Source organism: Choristoneura fumiferana, chromosome 22, assembly GCF_025370935.1.
Source record: "Choristoneura fumiferana chromosome 22, NRCan_CFum_1, whole genome shotgun sequence".
Classification (NCBI taxonomy): Eukaryota; Metazoa; Arthropoda; class Insecta; order Lepidoptera; family Tortricidae; genus Choristoneura; species Choristoneura fumiferana.
In genome coordinates, this window is record NC_133493.1 from 4,197,407 (window position 1) to 4,213,393 (window position 15,987).

The 15,987-nt window shown below is 35.1% G+C and overlaps 2 protein-coding genes and 1 long non-coding RNA gene across 3 annotated transcripts in view; all 3 read left to right on the forward strand.

Moving 5' to 3' along the window:
- LOC141440570 (ATP-dependent RNA helicase DHX30-like) overlaps window positions 1–15,987 on the forward strand; it is a 109,861-nt gene that overhangs the window by 48,211 nt on the left and 45,663 nt on the right. The window lies entirely within an intron of this gene.
- LOC141440575 (uncharacterized) overlaps window positions 1–15,987 on the forward strand; it is a 37,903-nt gene that overhangs the window by 1,159 nt on the left and 20,757 nt on the right. Inside the window, exon 2 of the long non-coding RNA XR_012452723.1 lies at window positions 74–182. This is a non-coding gene — a long non-coding RNA (uncharacterized lncRNA). The remainder of the gene's footprint in view (window positions 1–73; window positions 183–15,987) is intronic.
- LOC141440135 (uncharacterized) lies at window positions 6,384–11,483 on the forward strand. The gene is made up of 3 exons (XM_074104602.1): window positions 6,384–6,491; window positions 8,239–8,350; window positions 10,191–11,483. The coding sequence occupies exons 1-3, from the start codon at window positions 6,384–6,386 to the stop codon at window positions 11,387–11,389; spliced, it is 1,419 nt and encodes a 472-aa protein (XP_073960703.1). The 3' UTR covers window positions 11,390–11,483.

The window sequence follows — 15,987 nt, forward strand, 5'->3', positions numbered from 1 at the left end:
TTGAGTAATATTCTTTTTATAATTTAATTGTTATTGAAGTACGTAATTTATTATTGCTGTGTTTTTGTTTCAGCCTGTTGTACTTACATCTATAGTCTGTCTGACCCTGTTGAATGCCCTATCTTTTTATCAACAATCCAAGAGTGTGATGAGAATGCCAACGCAATTTTTAGATATATATAGTAAGTATTATTTCAAGATATTTCCATTATTTGTAAAAAGTTACAGACCAGGGCCCTAATTCACCACGCTGACAGGTGCGACAACTAGGGTTTGGGTCCCGGGCCGTATCGTGCCGCGAAGTCCCGCCACTTTTTGTAAATTTAGTTGTCTCGGGTCCCGAGACTTTCTGGTCGAAACTCGAGACGAAACACGATTGTCGAAATTGTATTGTAATCATTATTATTTTCAAGTAATTGAAAGAGCCTAGCGCCATCTATTAGTCTATTGACGAACGGAAAGCCATCTGGTTAGAGAACCTGACTACGAAGCTTAAAATCCCTGGTGCGATCTCCGGCCGGGGCAGCTATATGTATGAATAATAAGAATGTTTGTTCTCGTGTTTTCGACGTTTAAATGTATTTAAGTATGTATGTATTTATCCATTTAAGTGTTTTATCCGTTGCCGTAAGCTTTGCTTAGTATGGAACTAGGTCAATTGTCCCATGATATTTATTCGTTTATTTTATTTAATAAATAATTACTTGGTCAAAGTCAAAATATCTTTATTCAATTTAGGCTATAACAAGCACATATGAATGTCAAAAAAAATCTACCACCGGTTCGGAAAAACCTCTGTTGAGAAGAATCCGAGAAGAAACTTAACGAGGTATATATATTTTTAAACAGTTTTACAATATTATTAAATGATATCTATGTATACATCACAAGTATTTAACACAACTTTATTTTTAACACAGTAGGTTCGCTGTTTGTAGGAAGGGATCGCCAATGCGGATCGGAATTATTTCCAAATATCCCTGTCCATGATATAATCATTAACTTAATAATACGCCTTAGATATTAATGTTTTCTTGACAATAGGTCTGAATTTTGTATCCGTTTCATTGGTAATATTTTTTGGAATTTTATTATAAAAACGTTTGCAATTTCCCAGAAACGACTTTTTGGTTTTAGCCAGTCTGTAAGTTGTAACTCTAAGCTTCCCTGTGTTTCTAGTAGCCTTTGGCTTGTAGAAGTTAGTGGGAAAATTGCATATGTTCTTCCTAACATACATGATTATTTTAAAAACGTAGAACGACGGCAGGGTTAGGATAGTTTCTTTAAAAAAAGATCTTAAAGATTCACGCGTCTTCAAACTATAAATTGGTCTAATTGCTCTTTTGTAAGATAACAATTGACTCAATGTCTGCAGCAGATCCCCATAAAATCTACTACGTAACTACTGAGTACCTACACAACACAATAAAAATAATGCGTTTGCCGGGCCACCATATTGGTTGTTCTGTGACGTTCGTTTGGATTAATGATTGTGTCTGGGTCAGCTCAGTCAGTCGTCAATTTCATTTAGACTAATAAAATTAACGTTTCATTTTATGTTTAATAATGAATATTTAATAATTGTTGAATTTTACTAAAATATTGCCTTTTAAGGTAATTTATTGAATCAGGCGTTACTTTGCGGAGGTCCATATCAATGAACTAAAAGAATTTCCTTACTCACCCGCGACCTTACGATAGCTAAGCTTATGCAAAATATGCGTGTTCATGCAGTTCCTCCACTTCCACACTGTAAGAACACACACAAATCACACAAACCCATCTATCACCACCACCACACTACACTGACGCATTTCGAACTCAACCAGAGCTCATCTTCAGAGTTACACAACCGTACACCATGCTACCAGTTGTTAGACTCTAACAACTGGCTGGCACTGCTCTCGGACCATGAAGCCAGATCATTTTAATAAATGGTAGGGAAAGCTACACGTTCGGAGTATAATATTATTGGGTATACTAAAGAAAAGAGTATGAAGTAAGGCCTAGCCAATTAAATTTTTTAAGTTTGATCTGCATTCTATTTCTTTCTGTTTTTCAGATTTAGCGGCATCAGCTGTCCCAGTGGTCGGATTGATGTTCGCTGCGTTTCTTTCAGAAGTCACCGGACGCAAGCATATCTACAGATACCTCTTTGCACTCTCTATATTTTCATTCATTCTCGTTGTGTCATCGGAGCACCCAACTGTCGTTTGTGTGATATTAATATTACGTGGGATGATTAGTGGCGGAAGTTCAGTGATGAATGCCGTAGCCATCTCCGAATATAGTAGCCCAAGACATAGGTTTGCATGGTTGATATGTGATAAAGCAGCGTTCAACACAATATCCCGTCTAATGTTAACTATAACTTTGGATTCAGAAATTTTATTTTATGTACTGCTAGTAATCCAGATAGTGTTAGGGTTGATTTGCCTAGGATCTACTTGGGCTTGGCCAGAATCGCCGTACTGGCTAGCTAACAAAGGGAAGCTCGAGCAGAGCAGAACGGCTTTTATGTGGCTGCGAGGAAAGGGAGGCAGGGAGGAGCTCGACTCCGTGCTTAAGGCGCGCCGCCGGCCCGGCCCACCCCAACTATTCTGGATTAGTCTTTTAATCGCTATTGCCACAATATTAGTTAGTACTTTCAGCCATCTACAAGTAGTACTGTCAAGCATTAATTACCGCCGTTTCACTAGTGAAACGCGCGAGTCACAAGTCTACATTCATTTATTTGGCACCACGGCAATTACCTGCACTTTAGCTGCCTTGTCTTATTTCGTTAGACGTAAAGTTATATTTATTGTTGTTTCTATTCTATCGTTTATTTTATGTTATGCTGAAGCTCTTTGTATGTACCTTATATCTGGCAGTGCTAACGATAGCATTTCATTTTATTTGTTGCATATCGCTACTGATGTGATACAAACAAGTGGTCCAGCAGCCTTCGGGGTGATTGTGTTCATCGAGATTACACCGCATAAATACAATACGTTTATATCATGCATTTGTTTCATCTTGACGTTTTCGGCTTTTGCAATTTTATTTCCTTTATCTTTATACGTTACTCATGAAGTCTTACACTTTTCTGTGTCTATAGCGTTGTCTACGACATTTGCGCTAGTTGCGGCATTGTTGTATTACTTTTTTGCTCCGGAAACTAAAGATAAGACATTGCTAGAGATACAGAGGTCTTATACACCTGATGAAAATGACTCGAACCCTGAACAAAATCAAAGCATAATGCTGAATGTGATATAATATTTTAAAATAAAAAAAACCGTATCATTTTAGGATAAACCTAGTGGCTGAAGTTTTTTTTTGATTTTCTAATTAAATACACATGTAGATAAAGCTTGCGAAGTTTTATTTTATTCACTTCTATTTTTATTTCATATTTATACCTAATTTTTACTTTTTGTCAATGTTTTACCCTTGATTATTATTACTTATTATTTTTTAATTTAATTCTAATTTTATTTTGGTTGGCAATGTATTGTAATTTACCACTATCATATACCTATTATTGTTATTATTATTTTGTATACAATTTGACGATCCTTTTGTGAATTTCTTATAATTACCTGACATGTATTTATGATGTATTTTTTCATTAGGTAATAAATAAATCTAATCTTATCTAATCTAATCATGGGCGGTGGTGATCATTTACCATTACATGACCCGCACGCAAACAGCCACGTACCTTTCACATTATTTTATATTTTTATAGAGATAGTATCCTGCAGACAAACTGTGTAAACAGTTTTGCAGGGCTATGTGCAAAAAAAACTATGTAATACTAAATAATGTCAAGTAAATACTTTTTCATTCATTCATTCATTCACTCTGTTAATCTGTTTAGTAGACACCGTCTTCAGCATCATGTCTTCGACTGGAGGACGTCCTCTGCAGGACATATACCTACTCCAGGGCGTTGGTACCCGTAACCGTAACCTTCTCTTAATAGTCCGTTGACTTTACGTAAGCTTGTGTTCCTAATGCTCGGGCCTTTTAGACCTAAATTTATAGCCTTGGAGTCGTTTTCAGAGCTGCGACAGTGAAAAGTCAACTTTTATTTATAAAAGTAAGATATGTTTTGGGCTCGAGCCTTTTTTACGGTAAGACTATTTTTTAGGCGCCTTTCTTTTTTTCATAAAATTGGCCGTGATTGATCCCTATCTCACCTGATATTAAGTGCAGATGAGGGCAAAAGTGTATAGGTGTGTAGGTTTGCATAAAAATCGTTCATAATAGTTCTGTGCAACCCTGGTTGTTTGTCTTCTAATAGTACCTACATTACTGCAGAGGCCGGGAAAGAAAGGCTTGCAGGCCGAGTATGTATAGAGATACACCGAGGCTTGTATTGTATAGTGATTTTCTCAAATATGCATAAAAATGAATAAAAACTCCTAGAAATCAATGTTTTATTCGTAATACAACTAAAATCGTACCAGACTCAAATTATAACTACCATCTATAAGTAATTCTAACATGAATTTTTCAAATCAAATCAACCCAGTCTATATACGTCCCACTGCTGGGCACAGACCTCCTCTCAGAACAAGAGGGCTTGGGCCATAGTTCCCACGCGGGCCCAGTGCGGATTGGGAACTTCACACGCACATGAATTATTAAAACGTTTAAATAATCCAAAAAAACATCAAAATGCTATAAAACACGTAGATAGTAACGGACGGCAAAAAAAAAACACGTTTCTAAACGAAATTTTTGAAATGACAATGGCACTTGCAAAATGGCTAAAGCCCAAGTCCAGTCAATCAAAAAAAAAGACAATGACACTTGTCAATATTCCCGCCAAAACTTTTTTTATAGTGTTTGCTGTTCGGCTTTTAGAGCCATTATACACGAACTGCAGCCCATTTAATCAGCTACATTAATACTTTATTATGTAAATTAAATTGTAATTTGACGTAAAACGCGTCGGTAATCTTTATATATTTACATATAGAATATTCATTGTCTTGTGACTTTATTCAGTAACTAATAAATGAACCATAGAAATTCAGATTAAGTATTAATTTCAAGTCGTGTATCTTTATCTTTATCGTATATCTTTATCGTGGATATTTGACGTATTGCATTGAAACAAAAGACTGTTGTCTTGCAGGCCTAGGCCTGCAACAGTTTATTTTGAAGCCTGTTTTAAGTAACACAACATAAACATTACATAGCATGTTTGAGAAAAAGATTATTTATCTAGACACATATTATAAACAATACGTTCAAATTATGACAAGCATAAAGATTAGCTGTCTTCTTCGAACAAATTTCTTATCTGTGAGAATATACCTAATTGCATAATAATAACATGAAAGTAGATTTAATTATTACATTCATATTGCGAAAACAAAACTCTGTAGTCGTATAGCCAGTACCGTCGTAGTCGTACACAATTACTCTGTATGGAAACAAGGTCTCTTTTTTCGGAAATACTTACCTTATTTTTTTATTTATATGTTTCGTTTTATTATTGTACCTATGTGGCACATTTTTAGAAAGCCCGTAAATCAAACAAGTTTTTTAAGTACGTCGTCTGAGTTTTTTTTATCGCCATGTCTTAAGTGATTTTTTCAATGAACTAAAATAATTTCTTTGCTCACCCGCGACCTTATAGCTAAGTCTATACAAGATATGCGTGTTCATGCAGTTCCTCCACCTCCACACTGTAAGAACACACACAAATCACACAAACCCATCTATTACCACTACCACAATACACTGACGCGTTTCCAACTCAACCAGAGCTCATCTTCAGAGCAACACAACCGTATAGCACCAGATGTTAGACTTGAAAAAAAAATAAAAAAAAAATACTAATATTATTTAATACTTAGTTTATAATCTTTAAGGATTTTTTTAACTAGGTCCTAAATATTTGCTACTTCTATCAAACCCTTTGTAGCTAAAAATATACCGATTTAGTTAGTTGCCTATTTACAGCATCGGCCAAGGTGTCCACTAAGAAATAATAAACAAACATAACCGATAAGCGATAAGGCCGCCTATTGCTCACCTTGTAATTTTAATAATTTGTTTTCTGTATCGCTTACTATGTCTGGTGTACAATAAAGAGTATTTTTATTGTATAACCAATGGAAATCAATAAATCAATGGTAAGTATATCGAAGATTAGACGAATTTTTCATCTCGAAAAAAATGCTTATAAAATTTTCTTTTAGAAATAAATGTGACAATATTTTGACGTGCTGAGTAGAGTTCCACATTAAAAGTTTTGCGTTCTAATAACCTGGTTAACTTCCATATAGGCACCAAAATCAGTTCCACGCTGAACGCGTGCCTAGACGCACGCGTCGCGCTCGATTATTAACCGATAATTTTGTGTTCCTTCCTGTGCCACCATGATACATAACAATGATGGTAGGAACACAGAAGGTGATGGCAACAAACCTCGAACCGACGGCGTTAGAGATGTCACCGAGCCGAATGAGAAGTTTTTGTTTAGAGAGGTAAGCTATTCATTGACCATTTGTTTTAATTCTCTTCTAAATGTTTAGACCTACAAATGTTGTGAATAATGTTTTTATCGGATAAGTTCGTATCGTATAAATACGTTTTTTTTATGACAAAATATGGCAAAACATTTACTACATTTGTATAAGAAAAATTGTGCTTGTAGCGTTCCATTGCTGCGTTTGATTGACCTCGTCAAACTCTTTTTCTTTACGACGTCGCAAGTGTTAGTCTAAACTGTGTTTATTGTGTTTATGTTCAATAGGTAGTAAACTCGGACGAAATAAGAATGTACACATAAATGAAGCTTTCGAACGTCGGACATATTCTGCCGTTTTTGGCAGGTGACGCGCGCATTAGTTACTATTATTTATTTTATACTTACGCTGAAACCATCTGTATTATTACAAGTGCATATTTAGCGCCACATTATCATATCACTCTGTGTCTTTGATGTTAATAGAAGATTGTTGTATTTTTTTTTTTTTCTTTCCTCGTGATAATTTGTTCTGTTGTAACATAAACAACTTTAAGAGCGGAACTTCTTGTTACTGGTAAATCCAATACCTGCTAGGACCTATCCCATCCTTAACTTTTGTTAAACGACTATAATAATGATACATAGTTTTTACCCGCGGCTTCGCACTCGTATATCATTAGATACAACTGTTGAATTGAAATCCCCGGATTTTACAAAACTCCCGTGGGAATTCCTGGAAATTACATCGTGGTTTTCATTGACGTTACCTACATTAATCCGTCGCGCGACCAACGACTTTTTTTGGGTAATTTTGGACTACTCCTAGTACCCTATGTTAAAGGGTGATCGAAACTAATAACAATAAGTAGTTAAACATTAAAAATATGAATGAACTTCAATTTTCGGATTTCGTGGTAGCCTTTTTTGAGTCGTCTACCATAGATAATACTAGAAACCGTATTTAGTTCAGAATTCGAATGGTTTTACGGCCAGATTATTCCAACATGCTAAAAAAATATTTACTAAAATTATTGCAAAACAATTTGCAAATAAATAACGAATTTTCATGAAGCGTGGCAAATTTTTATTGTGTAAAATTGGGTTATAGCTAAGTTTTAAAGATGTAAATAAAACGGTTGGCTGACTTGCAAAACCTCCTTAGTCTGAAATGACGTACCTACTAACTTTTTAAAACTAAAGTCATATCTCCCTTGGGCCAACAATTGAGGCCATTGCCCTTTAGTATACAGGCATGGAATAACATCGTTGACGAGCAAGTGTGATGAAAAAGTCATTTATTATTCCTTTAATTCGTGAACTTGTAATTACAAATCGTTATACTAATGAGTTTTTTTATCCGTATTATAATTAAATTTTATTATCACTTGGCCCGGTACAACTTGTCATTATTCATAATGCCCATAGTAATAATTACTTGGGCCATAACATATACCTATAGTGGTGAGTGGAACCATTTAATTATTGTGTAATATTCAACACAATGTCTCACGTAAGCTTAAGTACCTAATATTCATCATAATCCCAGCTTATATACGTCCCACGGGTGGGCCATAGTTCCCACGCGTGCCCAGTGCAGATTGGGAACTTCACACACACCATTGAATTATTTCGCAGCGTTGTGCAGGTTTCCTCACGGTGTTTTTCCTTCACCGTAAAGCTCGTTGTGTAATATTATTTTTATTTCTATGTAATGTAATTATTATTGAACTACGTTAATTATAATTGCTGTGTTTTTGTTTCAGCCTATTGTACTTATATCTATAGTCTGTCTGTCCATGTTGAATGCCCTATCTTTTTATCAACAATCCAAGGATTCGATGGGAATGTCACTTCAGTTTTATGCTTTAATATATGGTAAGTATTATTTCATGATTTATTTATTTATTTATTTATTTGGAGAACAAACAGAAATAAGTGTACAGAAGATGATACAAGTATTCTTAGTACTAAGACTAAAACTAACATGCACTTACTCCCTAAACAGATCTCACATATTTCCATTATTTGTAAAAAGTTTCAGACCAGGGCCCTATTCCACCACACTGACAGGTGCGACAACTTCATAGAGAGCCATATTGCAAATACGCTTATGCTAATCACGAAACACTAGAATTGTAACGCAAATCTGGCAAGGTTTAATCTCAAGTCAAGATTTACCGACAAATCTACTAATAAATGTCAATAATTACAAGGAGCATTCAATATCGTCGGGTGACAACCAAAACTCATTAAGCACCAAATTGACTCAACCGAGATAAACGTGTTTTAATTATTATTTGATTTAATAAATTTCTTTGTAATCAAAATTAAACAAAACGTATTTATTTGATTATAGATAATATTATGGATAGTTTAATAGTAATTAAGCTTAGTGACTTTTGGCTGCCGTAAATTGAGAGTTGGAGTGTATATAGTGAAATTGTAAGTACTTATTTAAACAACGATCAACTTTATTAAAATAACAAAAAAAAACGTTATAATTTTTAACATAAATTTAACCAGCTCGGCATAAAACTAAATACGTATTCTTTTTCCAATTTCTAAATTCCTCCGCATCTGTCATTTTTCTTCACACAAACAAAAAAAAACAATAAACAGCAAACACAAATAAAACAAAAAAGAAATACAAAAATAAAAATACACAATTTTGTGTGTCCCCGCAAAAGTGAAACGACCGCTGACTCAGCATTATGCAGAGGCGTTAGAAGCCTGCAGAACTGATATTCTGTCAGGACCAATCTTTCTAAAAATTTTACTGCATAAATATGTGATCACTTTTATACCTTGTCACTTTAACGTCATGTTTGAAAAGTTATACGAAATTGTGTAATGACTTAAAGCGACAAGGTACAGAAATGATCACTTATTTATGACGTTGAGTGTACATGATATTAAGAGTATTGATGACCATCTTAGTTAAGTATATCAAAAGTAAGTGCGATATGGGTGCCGCAAATGCTGTCACCGACCGCTTCAGAAAGATACGCTTATGTAGCCTGTTGTTCCCACTTTTCCGAATTCCGAATTCCCGCGGGATAAGAATGAGTAAATTCTATAGAAAGCTATAAATATCTCTAATTGAATTGAAACAGGCTTCTTTTATCCCAGGAAATCGCAAAGTTCCCGTAGGATAGGGCATAACATGTATCTGTGGTTGCGTCTTAATGTTTACATAAAAATTTCGAACATCTTTAACCCTTTGCCAGGTTAAGGCATAGGTATATGTCCCACATAGTAAACCGTTTAACCAGTCCAGTTTCAACCTCAAATCTCCTACAAAACATCATATCAATCCCGGAAAATATGATTTCATAATCTCAATCCCTACACACAGCTATCTATTACCTATTGTCTATTTAATTTCAAAATGTATAAGTGTAAAGTCATTTGCTTCCAATTTAAACTTTCCAAAAACAGAAAATAAAGTTAGAGATGTATTGAATAATGTTTTGCCATCTTATTTTGTGGGAAAAGTTCGTATTTGTCTTGCTTTCTCAACTGGCTACTGAAGTTTACTAAAGATAATTGAGAAGGCAAGATAAATACGAGCTTATCCGGCAAAATACGACGGAAAACCATTAATCACTAGATTAGTACCTACGTACATATTTCGGTGTGAAAAATGTCGTGGAAAAATTAAATGTGCGATTATTTGCTTATCACAACGTGCATTCTATTTCTTTTTGTTTTTCAGGTTTATCGGCATCAGCTGTCCCAGTGGTCGGATTGATGTTCGCTGCGTTTCTATCGGAAGTCACCGGACGGAAGCATGTCTACAGATACCTCTTTGCACTCTCTATATTTTCATTCATTCTCGTTGTGTCATCGAAGCACCCAACTGTCGTGTGTGTGATATTAATATTACGTGGGATGATAAGAGGCGGAAGTTCAGTGATGAATGCCGTAGCCATCTCCGAATATAGTAGCCCAAAACATAGGTTTGCATGGTTGATATGTGATACAGCAGCGTTCAACACAATAACCCGTCTAATGTTCACTATAACGTCGGATTCAGAAATTTTATTTTATGTACTGCTAGTAATTCAAATAGTGGTAGGTCTGATTTGCCTAGGATCTACTTGGGCTTGGCCAGAATCGCCGTACTGGCTAGCTAACAAAGGGAAGCTCGAGCAGAGCAGAACTGCTTTTATGTGGCTGCGAGGAAAGGGAGGAAGGGAGGAACTCGCCTCCGTGCTTAAGGCGCGCCGCCGCCCCGGCCCACCCAAACTATTCTGGATGAGTCTTCTTTTTGCTATTGCCACAATATTAGTTAGCACTTTCAGCCAGCTACAAGTGGAACTGTCAACCATAGCTTACCACCATTTCACTAGTGAAACGAGCAAGTCACAAGTTTACATTCATTTATTTGGCACCACGGCAATTACCTGCACTTTAGCTGCCGTGTCTTATTTCGTTAGACGTAAAGTTATATTTATTGTTGTTTCTATTCTATCGTTTATTTTATGTTATGCTGAAGCTCTTTGTATGTACCTTATATCTGGCAGTGCTATCGATGGCATGTCATTGTATTTGTTGCATATCGCTACTGATGTGATACAAACAAGTGGTCCAGCAGTCTTCGGGGTGATTTTGTTCATCGAGGTTACACCGCATAAATACAATACGTTTATATCATGCATTTGTTTCATCGTGATGTTTTCTGTTATTTCAATTTTGTTACCTTTAGCCTTGTACGTTACTGGTGAATTCTTACACTTTTCTGCGTCATTAGCGTTGTCTACGACATTTGCGTTAGTTGCAGCATTGTTGTATTACTTTTTCGCTCCGGAAACTAAAGATAAGACATTGCTAGAGATACAGAGGTCGTATACGCCTGATGAAAATGACTCGAACCCTGAACAAAATCAAAACATAATGCTCAATGTGATATAATATGTTAAATTAAATAAAAACATTATTTTAAAGAGCACCTTAATGAATAAGGGTTTTTTATATAATTCATAATTAAATAGACATGGTAAGTAAAGTTTGCGGAGTTTTATTTTGTTCCTCTTTATTTTTTAATAAGCGTTAGTATTTAAACAGTTTAAAAGACTTGTCTAAACTGTTCTTTTAAATTATTGAAGCTTAATCCAAAGTTCTTACTGTTGAAAAGGCAATGTTATTGCAAAAGAATCTTAAGTTTGGATTACCGCAGAGTTACGCCAGTTCTCATTTGACGCATTTATCTTGTTTTCTTAACTATTTTACTGAAGTTTACTGAAGTTAATTGAGAAAGCAAGATAAATACGAACTTATCCAACAAAATACAACGGAAAAACATTATTCACACAGAAAAATCGTGTAATTTACCCACACTCGTGTTTTAATGTAACGTTACATTAACTACGATTACTTAACCTGTCCTCTCCCAGAGGCACAAATTTGTGCCCAAATTCCTTTGATCCTGTTATCCTGGGAGATGACAGATTAATAGTTTCTTTTGTCATATCGAAAAAATTGCTAATAAGTAAGTAGTTTAATTTTTATTGATTGATAGATAGAAAAAGTTTATTTCTGCTAAGAGTTACATTTTTAATTTACATTTGTTGTGCCAAACTACAGAGCATTGTATTGTGATATTAGAGTCAACGTTTTTGAGTGGAAAGAAGAGTTCCCCTTGGAAATTTCTGTATCCGAATGACCTGGTATGAAACTCTACATCCATGATAATCCTGCACGGTTCGCGTGCACGCACGCACGCGCCGTGCTCATTTGTTTACCGACCATTTGTGCTACAAAACAATAGTGTCGCCATGATACAAAACAATGATATTTCGAACACAGAAGATGGCAAGGATTGAAATTACTGATGACACCGTACCAGTTCTGCGTCCAGGTCGTGACTCTGGATAGGGAGATGTGGAAGTCAAGAAGGGAGACCTTTGCCTAGCAGTGGGACACATATACAGGCTAAAAAAATATATTTAATGCATGAAAACGGGTACAGACAGGTAAAAAATTAAAATAATTAAGTATATGACCATAATTTACCATATTCATGATGTAAAATATTGAAATAGATTAAATACTACATTTCTGCTATACTTATATCATACTAAATTACAATACGTAGGTAAAATACTACACAAGGACTTATAATAGTAAGAATAATTTCTTCGCTATTGGCAAAAACAAGCTAATTACAGTGGCCGTGCTCACGAGTAGAGTTAAGTGGTGTCAAGTCTGCCTAGCAGCGCGAGTTCTTCAAACTACCCGTATCTCGAACTACCCGCACTTGGTCATTTTTATTTGTCACCCCATCACACCGACCGACACCATAACACTAACAACGTCCGATCGCCCCTCCGAATATTCATCCTGACGCCGACACTTATTTAGTACAGGATTCCACGAAGATGAAAGCTTGTCATCGTCCCGGTTGACATTTTTGAGTTTTTTCTTTTACTTCGACCGCTTCACGCACCATTAGAAATGACGTTCCTTGGAGATAATTTTGGGATTGTGAAGCTCTGCCTTCAATAACTGATCGGCTATGGCTGACTTGTTCTTGGCAATTTAACTATATGAATAAAAATCACGAAAGTTTAAAACACTAAATTACAATGTCAGAAATTACAATAATTATATTATTACTAAATTAAAAATAATATCAAGATGTCACAAGATGTCAAATATTAAAGTTAACCGGCAGGTTTCAAAGTTAAAGTCAAAATATCTTTATTCAATTTAGGCATAAGCACTTATGATTATCATAAAAAAACTACCACCGGTTTGGAAAAGCCTCTGTTGAGAAGAATACGGCAAGAAACTCGACGAGGTATATTTTTTTTCGATTAAGACTAAGTGGCATTAAATAAATATGATCTCAATAGCAGCATTAGGTACCTGCGATACAGACAGACAAATTTCTACAATGTCATCTAGAATAGTGCGAACACAATACCTCTATAAACTATATATACCTAAAGTAGACTAAAGTTAGCCTCAAAAAATTGTTTTATAATGTGTGTTAAAAATTTTAACAAATTACCTGAATCATGATTGGTTTTTTTTTAAAGAAAGAAAGAAAATAATTTATTTATAACAGCAATGACACATAATTAGTAAATATAACAATAAGAAGTGTTGCCGCTATAAAAAGGAAAGGAAATTTTTGGAGTCTTTTTGTATTTTTTATTTCAACTCCAAATTCGTTACTTTTACGGGTAACTAAATCATTAATAAATTAAAATTAAAATTACCTGAATCATTAAAAATACTGGAAAGACATAAATTTCATAAAGCAAAAATCTTGGTAATGTTATTATGATTTAAAAGAGTTTATGGAGATTTAATCCACATTAATATTATAAATGCGAAAGTGTGTGTGTTTGTATGTTTGTCCATCTTTCACGCCAAAACGGAGCGATGAATCCCGTGGACTCAGAATCTTGAAATTTGGTACGAAGTAACGTCTTATAGCACAGATGAAGGATAAATTGCGAAAAGCATAAATTTTTAGTTACAGTCCGACTCGCACTTGGCTGTTTTGTTTTCTACGTGTTACTCTACTGTATAATTTGATAGTGGCATATTTGCTGGTCAATGTTTTTAACTTGAGTTTAAAAAAAATGTTATTTGCCGTTTAAATAAATTTACTTGACCAAGAAGGCTTTTTTGACAGGCAAAATGTCGCTATATGACGTTAGGATCGTAAGGTCCGTTTGACGTTACTCGTACAGACTTGCTTGCGATTGGCTTATTTCGTTATTTAACCAATCACGAACATGACTTAAATGTCGAAATTGAGATACTAGCGCCAACTACAGACTGACCAACTTATATGTAAATCAAAAAAGTTTTAACGTCGTTCGCGTGAAGTGTAGTATTGCTTGATCTGATTCACAGATAAGTTGGTCAGTCTGTAGCCAGTCATAGGAACCCTCATTCTTTTAAAATAAAATACTAATAGATAACCTCTGTGTTTATGGTCAAATGATATAGGTATTTAGACTTAAAGATAAGGATGTTGATAGCACTAACCAATCGGCCCAAAAGTTTATAATAACATTATTCTTTATAAAATATTATATCAAAATAATAAATAAAATCTTGTAAAAATATTTTATGTTATAGCTTTGGTATTTATTTTATATGTATACAGTTAAGGCCATAAATATGTGCACCAGGACCATAACCAAGACGTCAAAAATACCTTTCTATGTACAATGATGATTCCATGTACATATTTAAAAAAAAAACTTAAAAAACTCTTTCAATCCTACTTAGGGTATATAATAAACGCAAAAGTTTGCGAGTGAATATGTTTGTTACTCCTTCACGTTGAAACGGCTGGACAGATTTAAATGAAATTTGGTATGTGGATAGCTGTGTACCTGGAATAAAACATAGGCTACTTTTAATTCCGATATCCCCACGGGATAGGGATAAAATCTTGAAACAAAAACCGCTGGGTTTAGAAGATTGGCATGATTGTTTTTAATGTAACGTCAATGAAAACCACGATTTATTTTCGGGAATTCTCAAGGGTATTTTAAACTCGAAGTTTGTGCCGTGCGGTCCCTCTGACACTTAAGTATACTATTTAATACGAGAGCGAGAGGGACGGTACGATACGAGCTTCGAGTTTCGACTTTCGTAGTAGCCCTGCTGGATCTAATGATTTACATGTGCGAAGACGCGGGTAAACACTAGTTTTTTAATAAAAAACAAATAAGAAGTCAAATACCTACTGATAAATGCGAAGTCTTTGTGTGTTTGTTACTCCTTAACGCTAAAACTACTGGTCGGATTCGGATGAAATTAGGTATGTAAATAGCTGAATATCCGGAATAATATATCGCTTCTCACACCGACATGCCGACGAGATAGGAATAAAATCCCAAAATTTCAACCGCTTAGATAAGAGACATGACATTTGGCGCCGGTATTTTATTATGCTACGGTGTTTCAGGAATTCTCGCACGAATATTTAGTGACGACCCGGAATTTGAATTCAACTGCCGGACCTAGTTAATGCATGGATTACGCGCGCCAAGCTGTGCGTAAATGCTAGTATAGAATAGCTTTGCTGATTGTGTATGGATATCGACGCTCCCGAAATAGGTACCTATGATGTCATAGATTATTTAAGGCCTGCTTTGCATTGTGCTATGCCTAAAACAAAACTCAAGGCCAGTTCAACCAAAAGTATTATATCATTAGTATATACAATTAGATTTAATTAAGTCTGAAATACTTTTTGTGGTATGTTACCCTCCGACGCCAAAAGAAGGGGTTATCAGTTTAACACCAATATCTGTCTGTCTGTGGCATCGTAGCTCTCAAACAGATTGACCGATTTCGATGCGGTTTTTAGGGTTCCGTACCTCGAAAGCAAAAAACGGAGTGATCAATCACTTGTGTTTGATTTTTTATGTCTGTCTGTAAAAATTAATGACTAATTTAACTCTCGCATACACGCTCTGCACTCTGCATACACTGGATGTATTCAATCACTCGGAAAAAATCGAGAAATATCTTAAGGC

What these genes read in the sequence shown, in the direction of transcription:
- LOC141440135 (XM_074104602.1), top strand. Translation starts at nt 6,384, where the DNA reads ATGATACATAACAATGATGGTAGGAACACAGAAGGTGATGGCAACAAA. An exon ending in AGAAGTTTTTGTTTAGAGAG is followed by an intron (nt 6,492 to 8,238) that starts GTAAGCTATTCA and finishes TTTTTGTTTCAG; the next exon opens with CCTATTGTACTTATATCTAT. An exon ending in GTTTTATGCTTTAATATATG is followed by an intron (nt 8,351 to 10,190) that starts GTAAGTATTATT and finishes TTTGTTTTTCAG; the next exon opens with GTTTATCGGCATCAGCTGTC.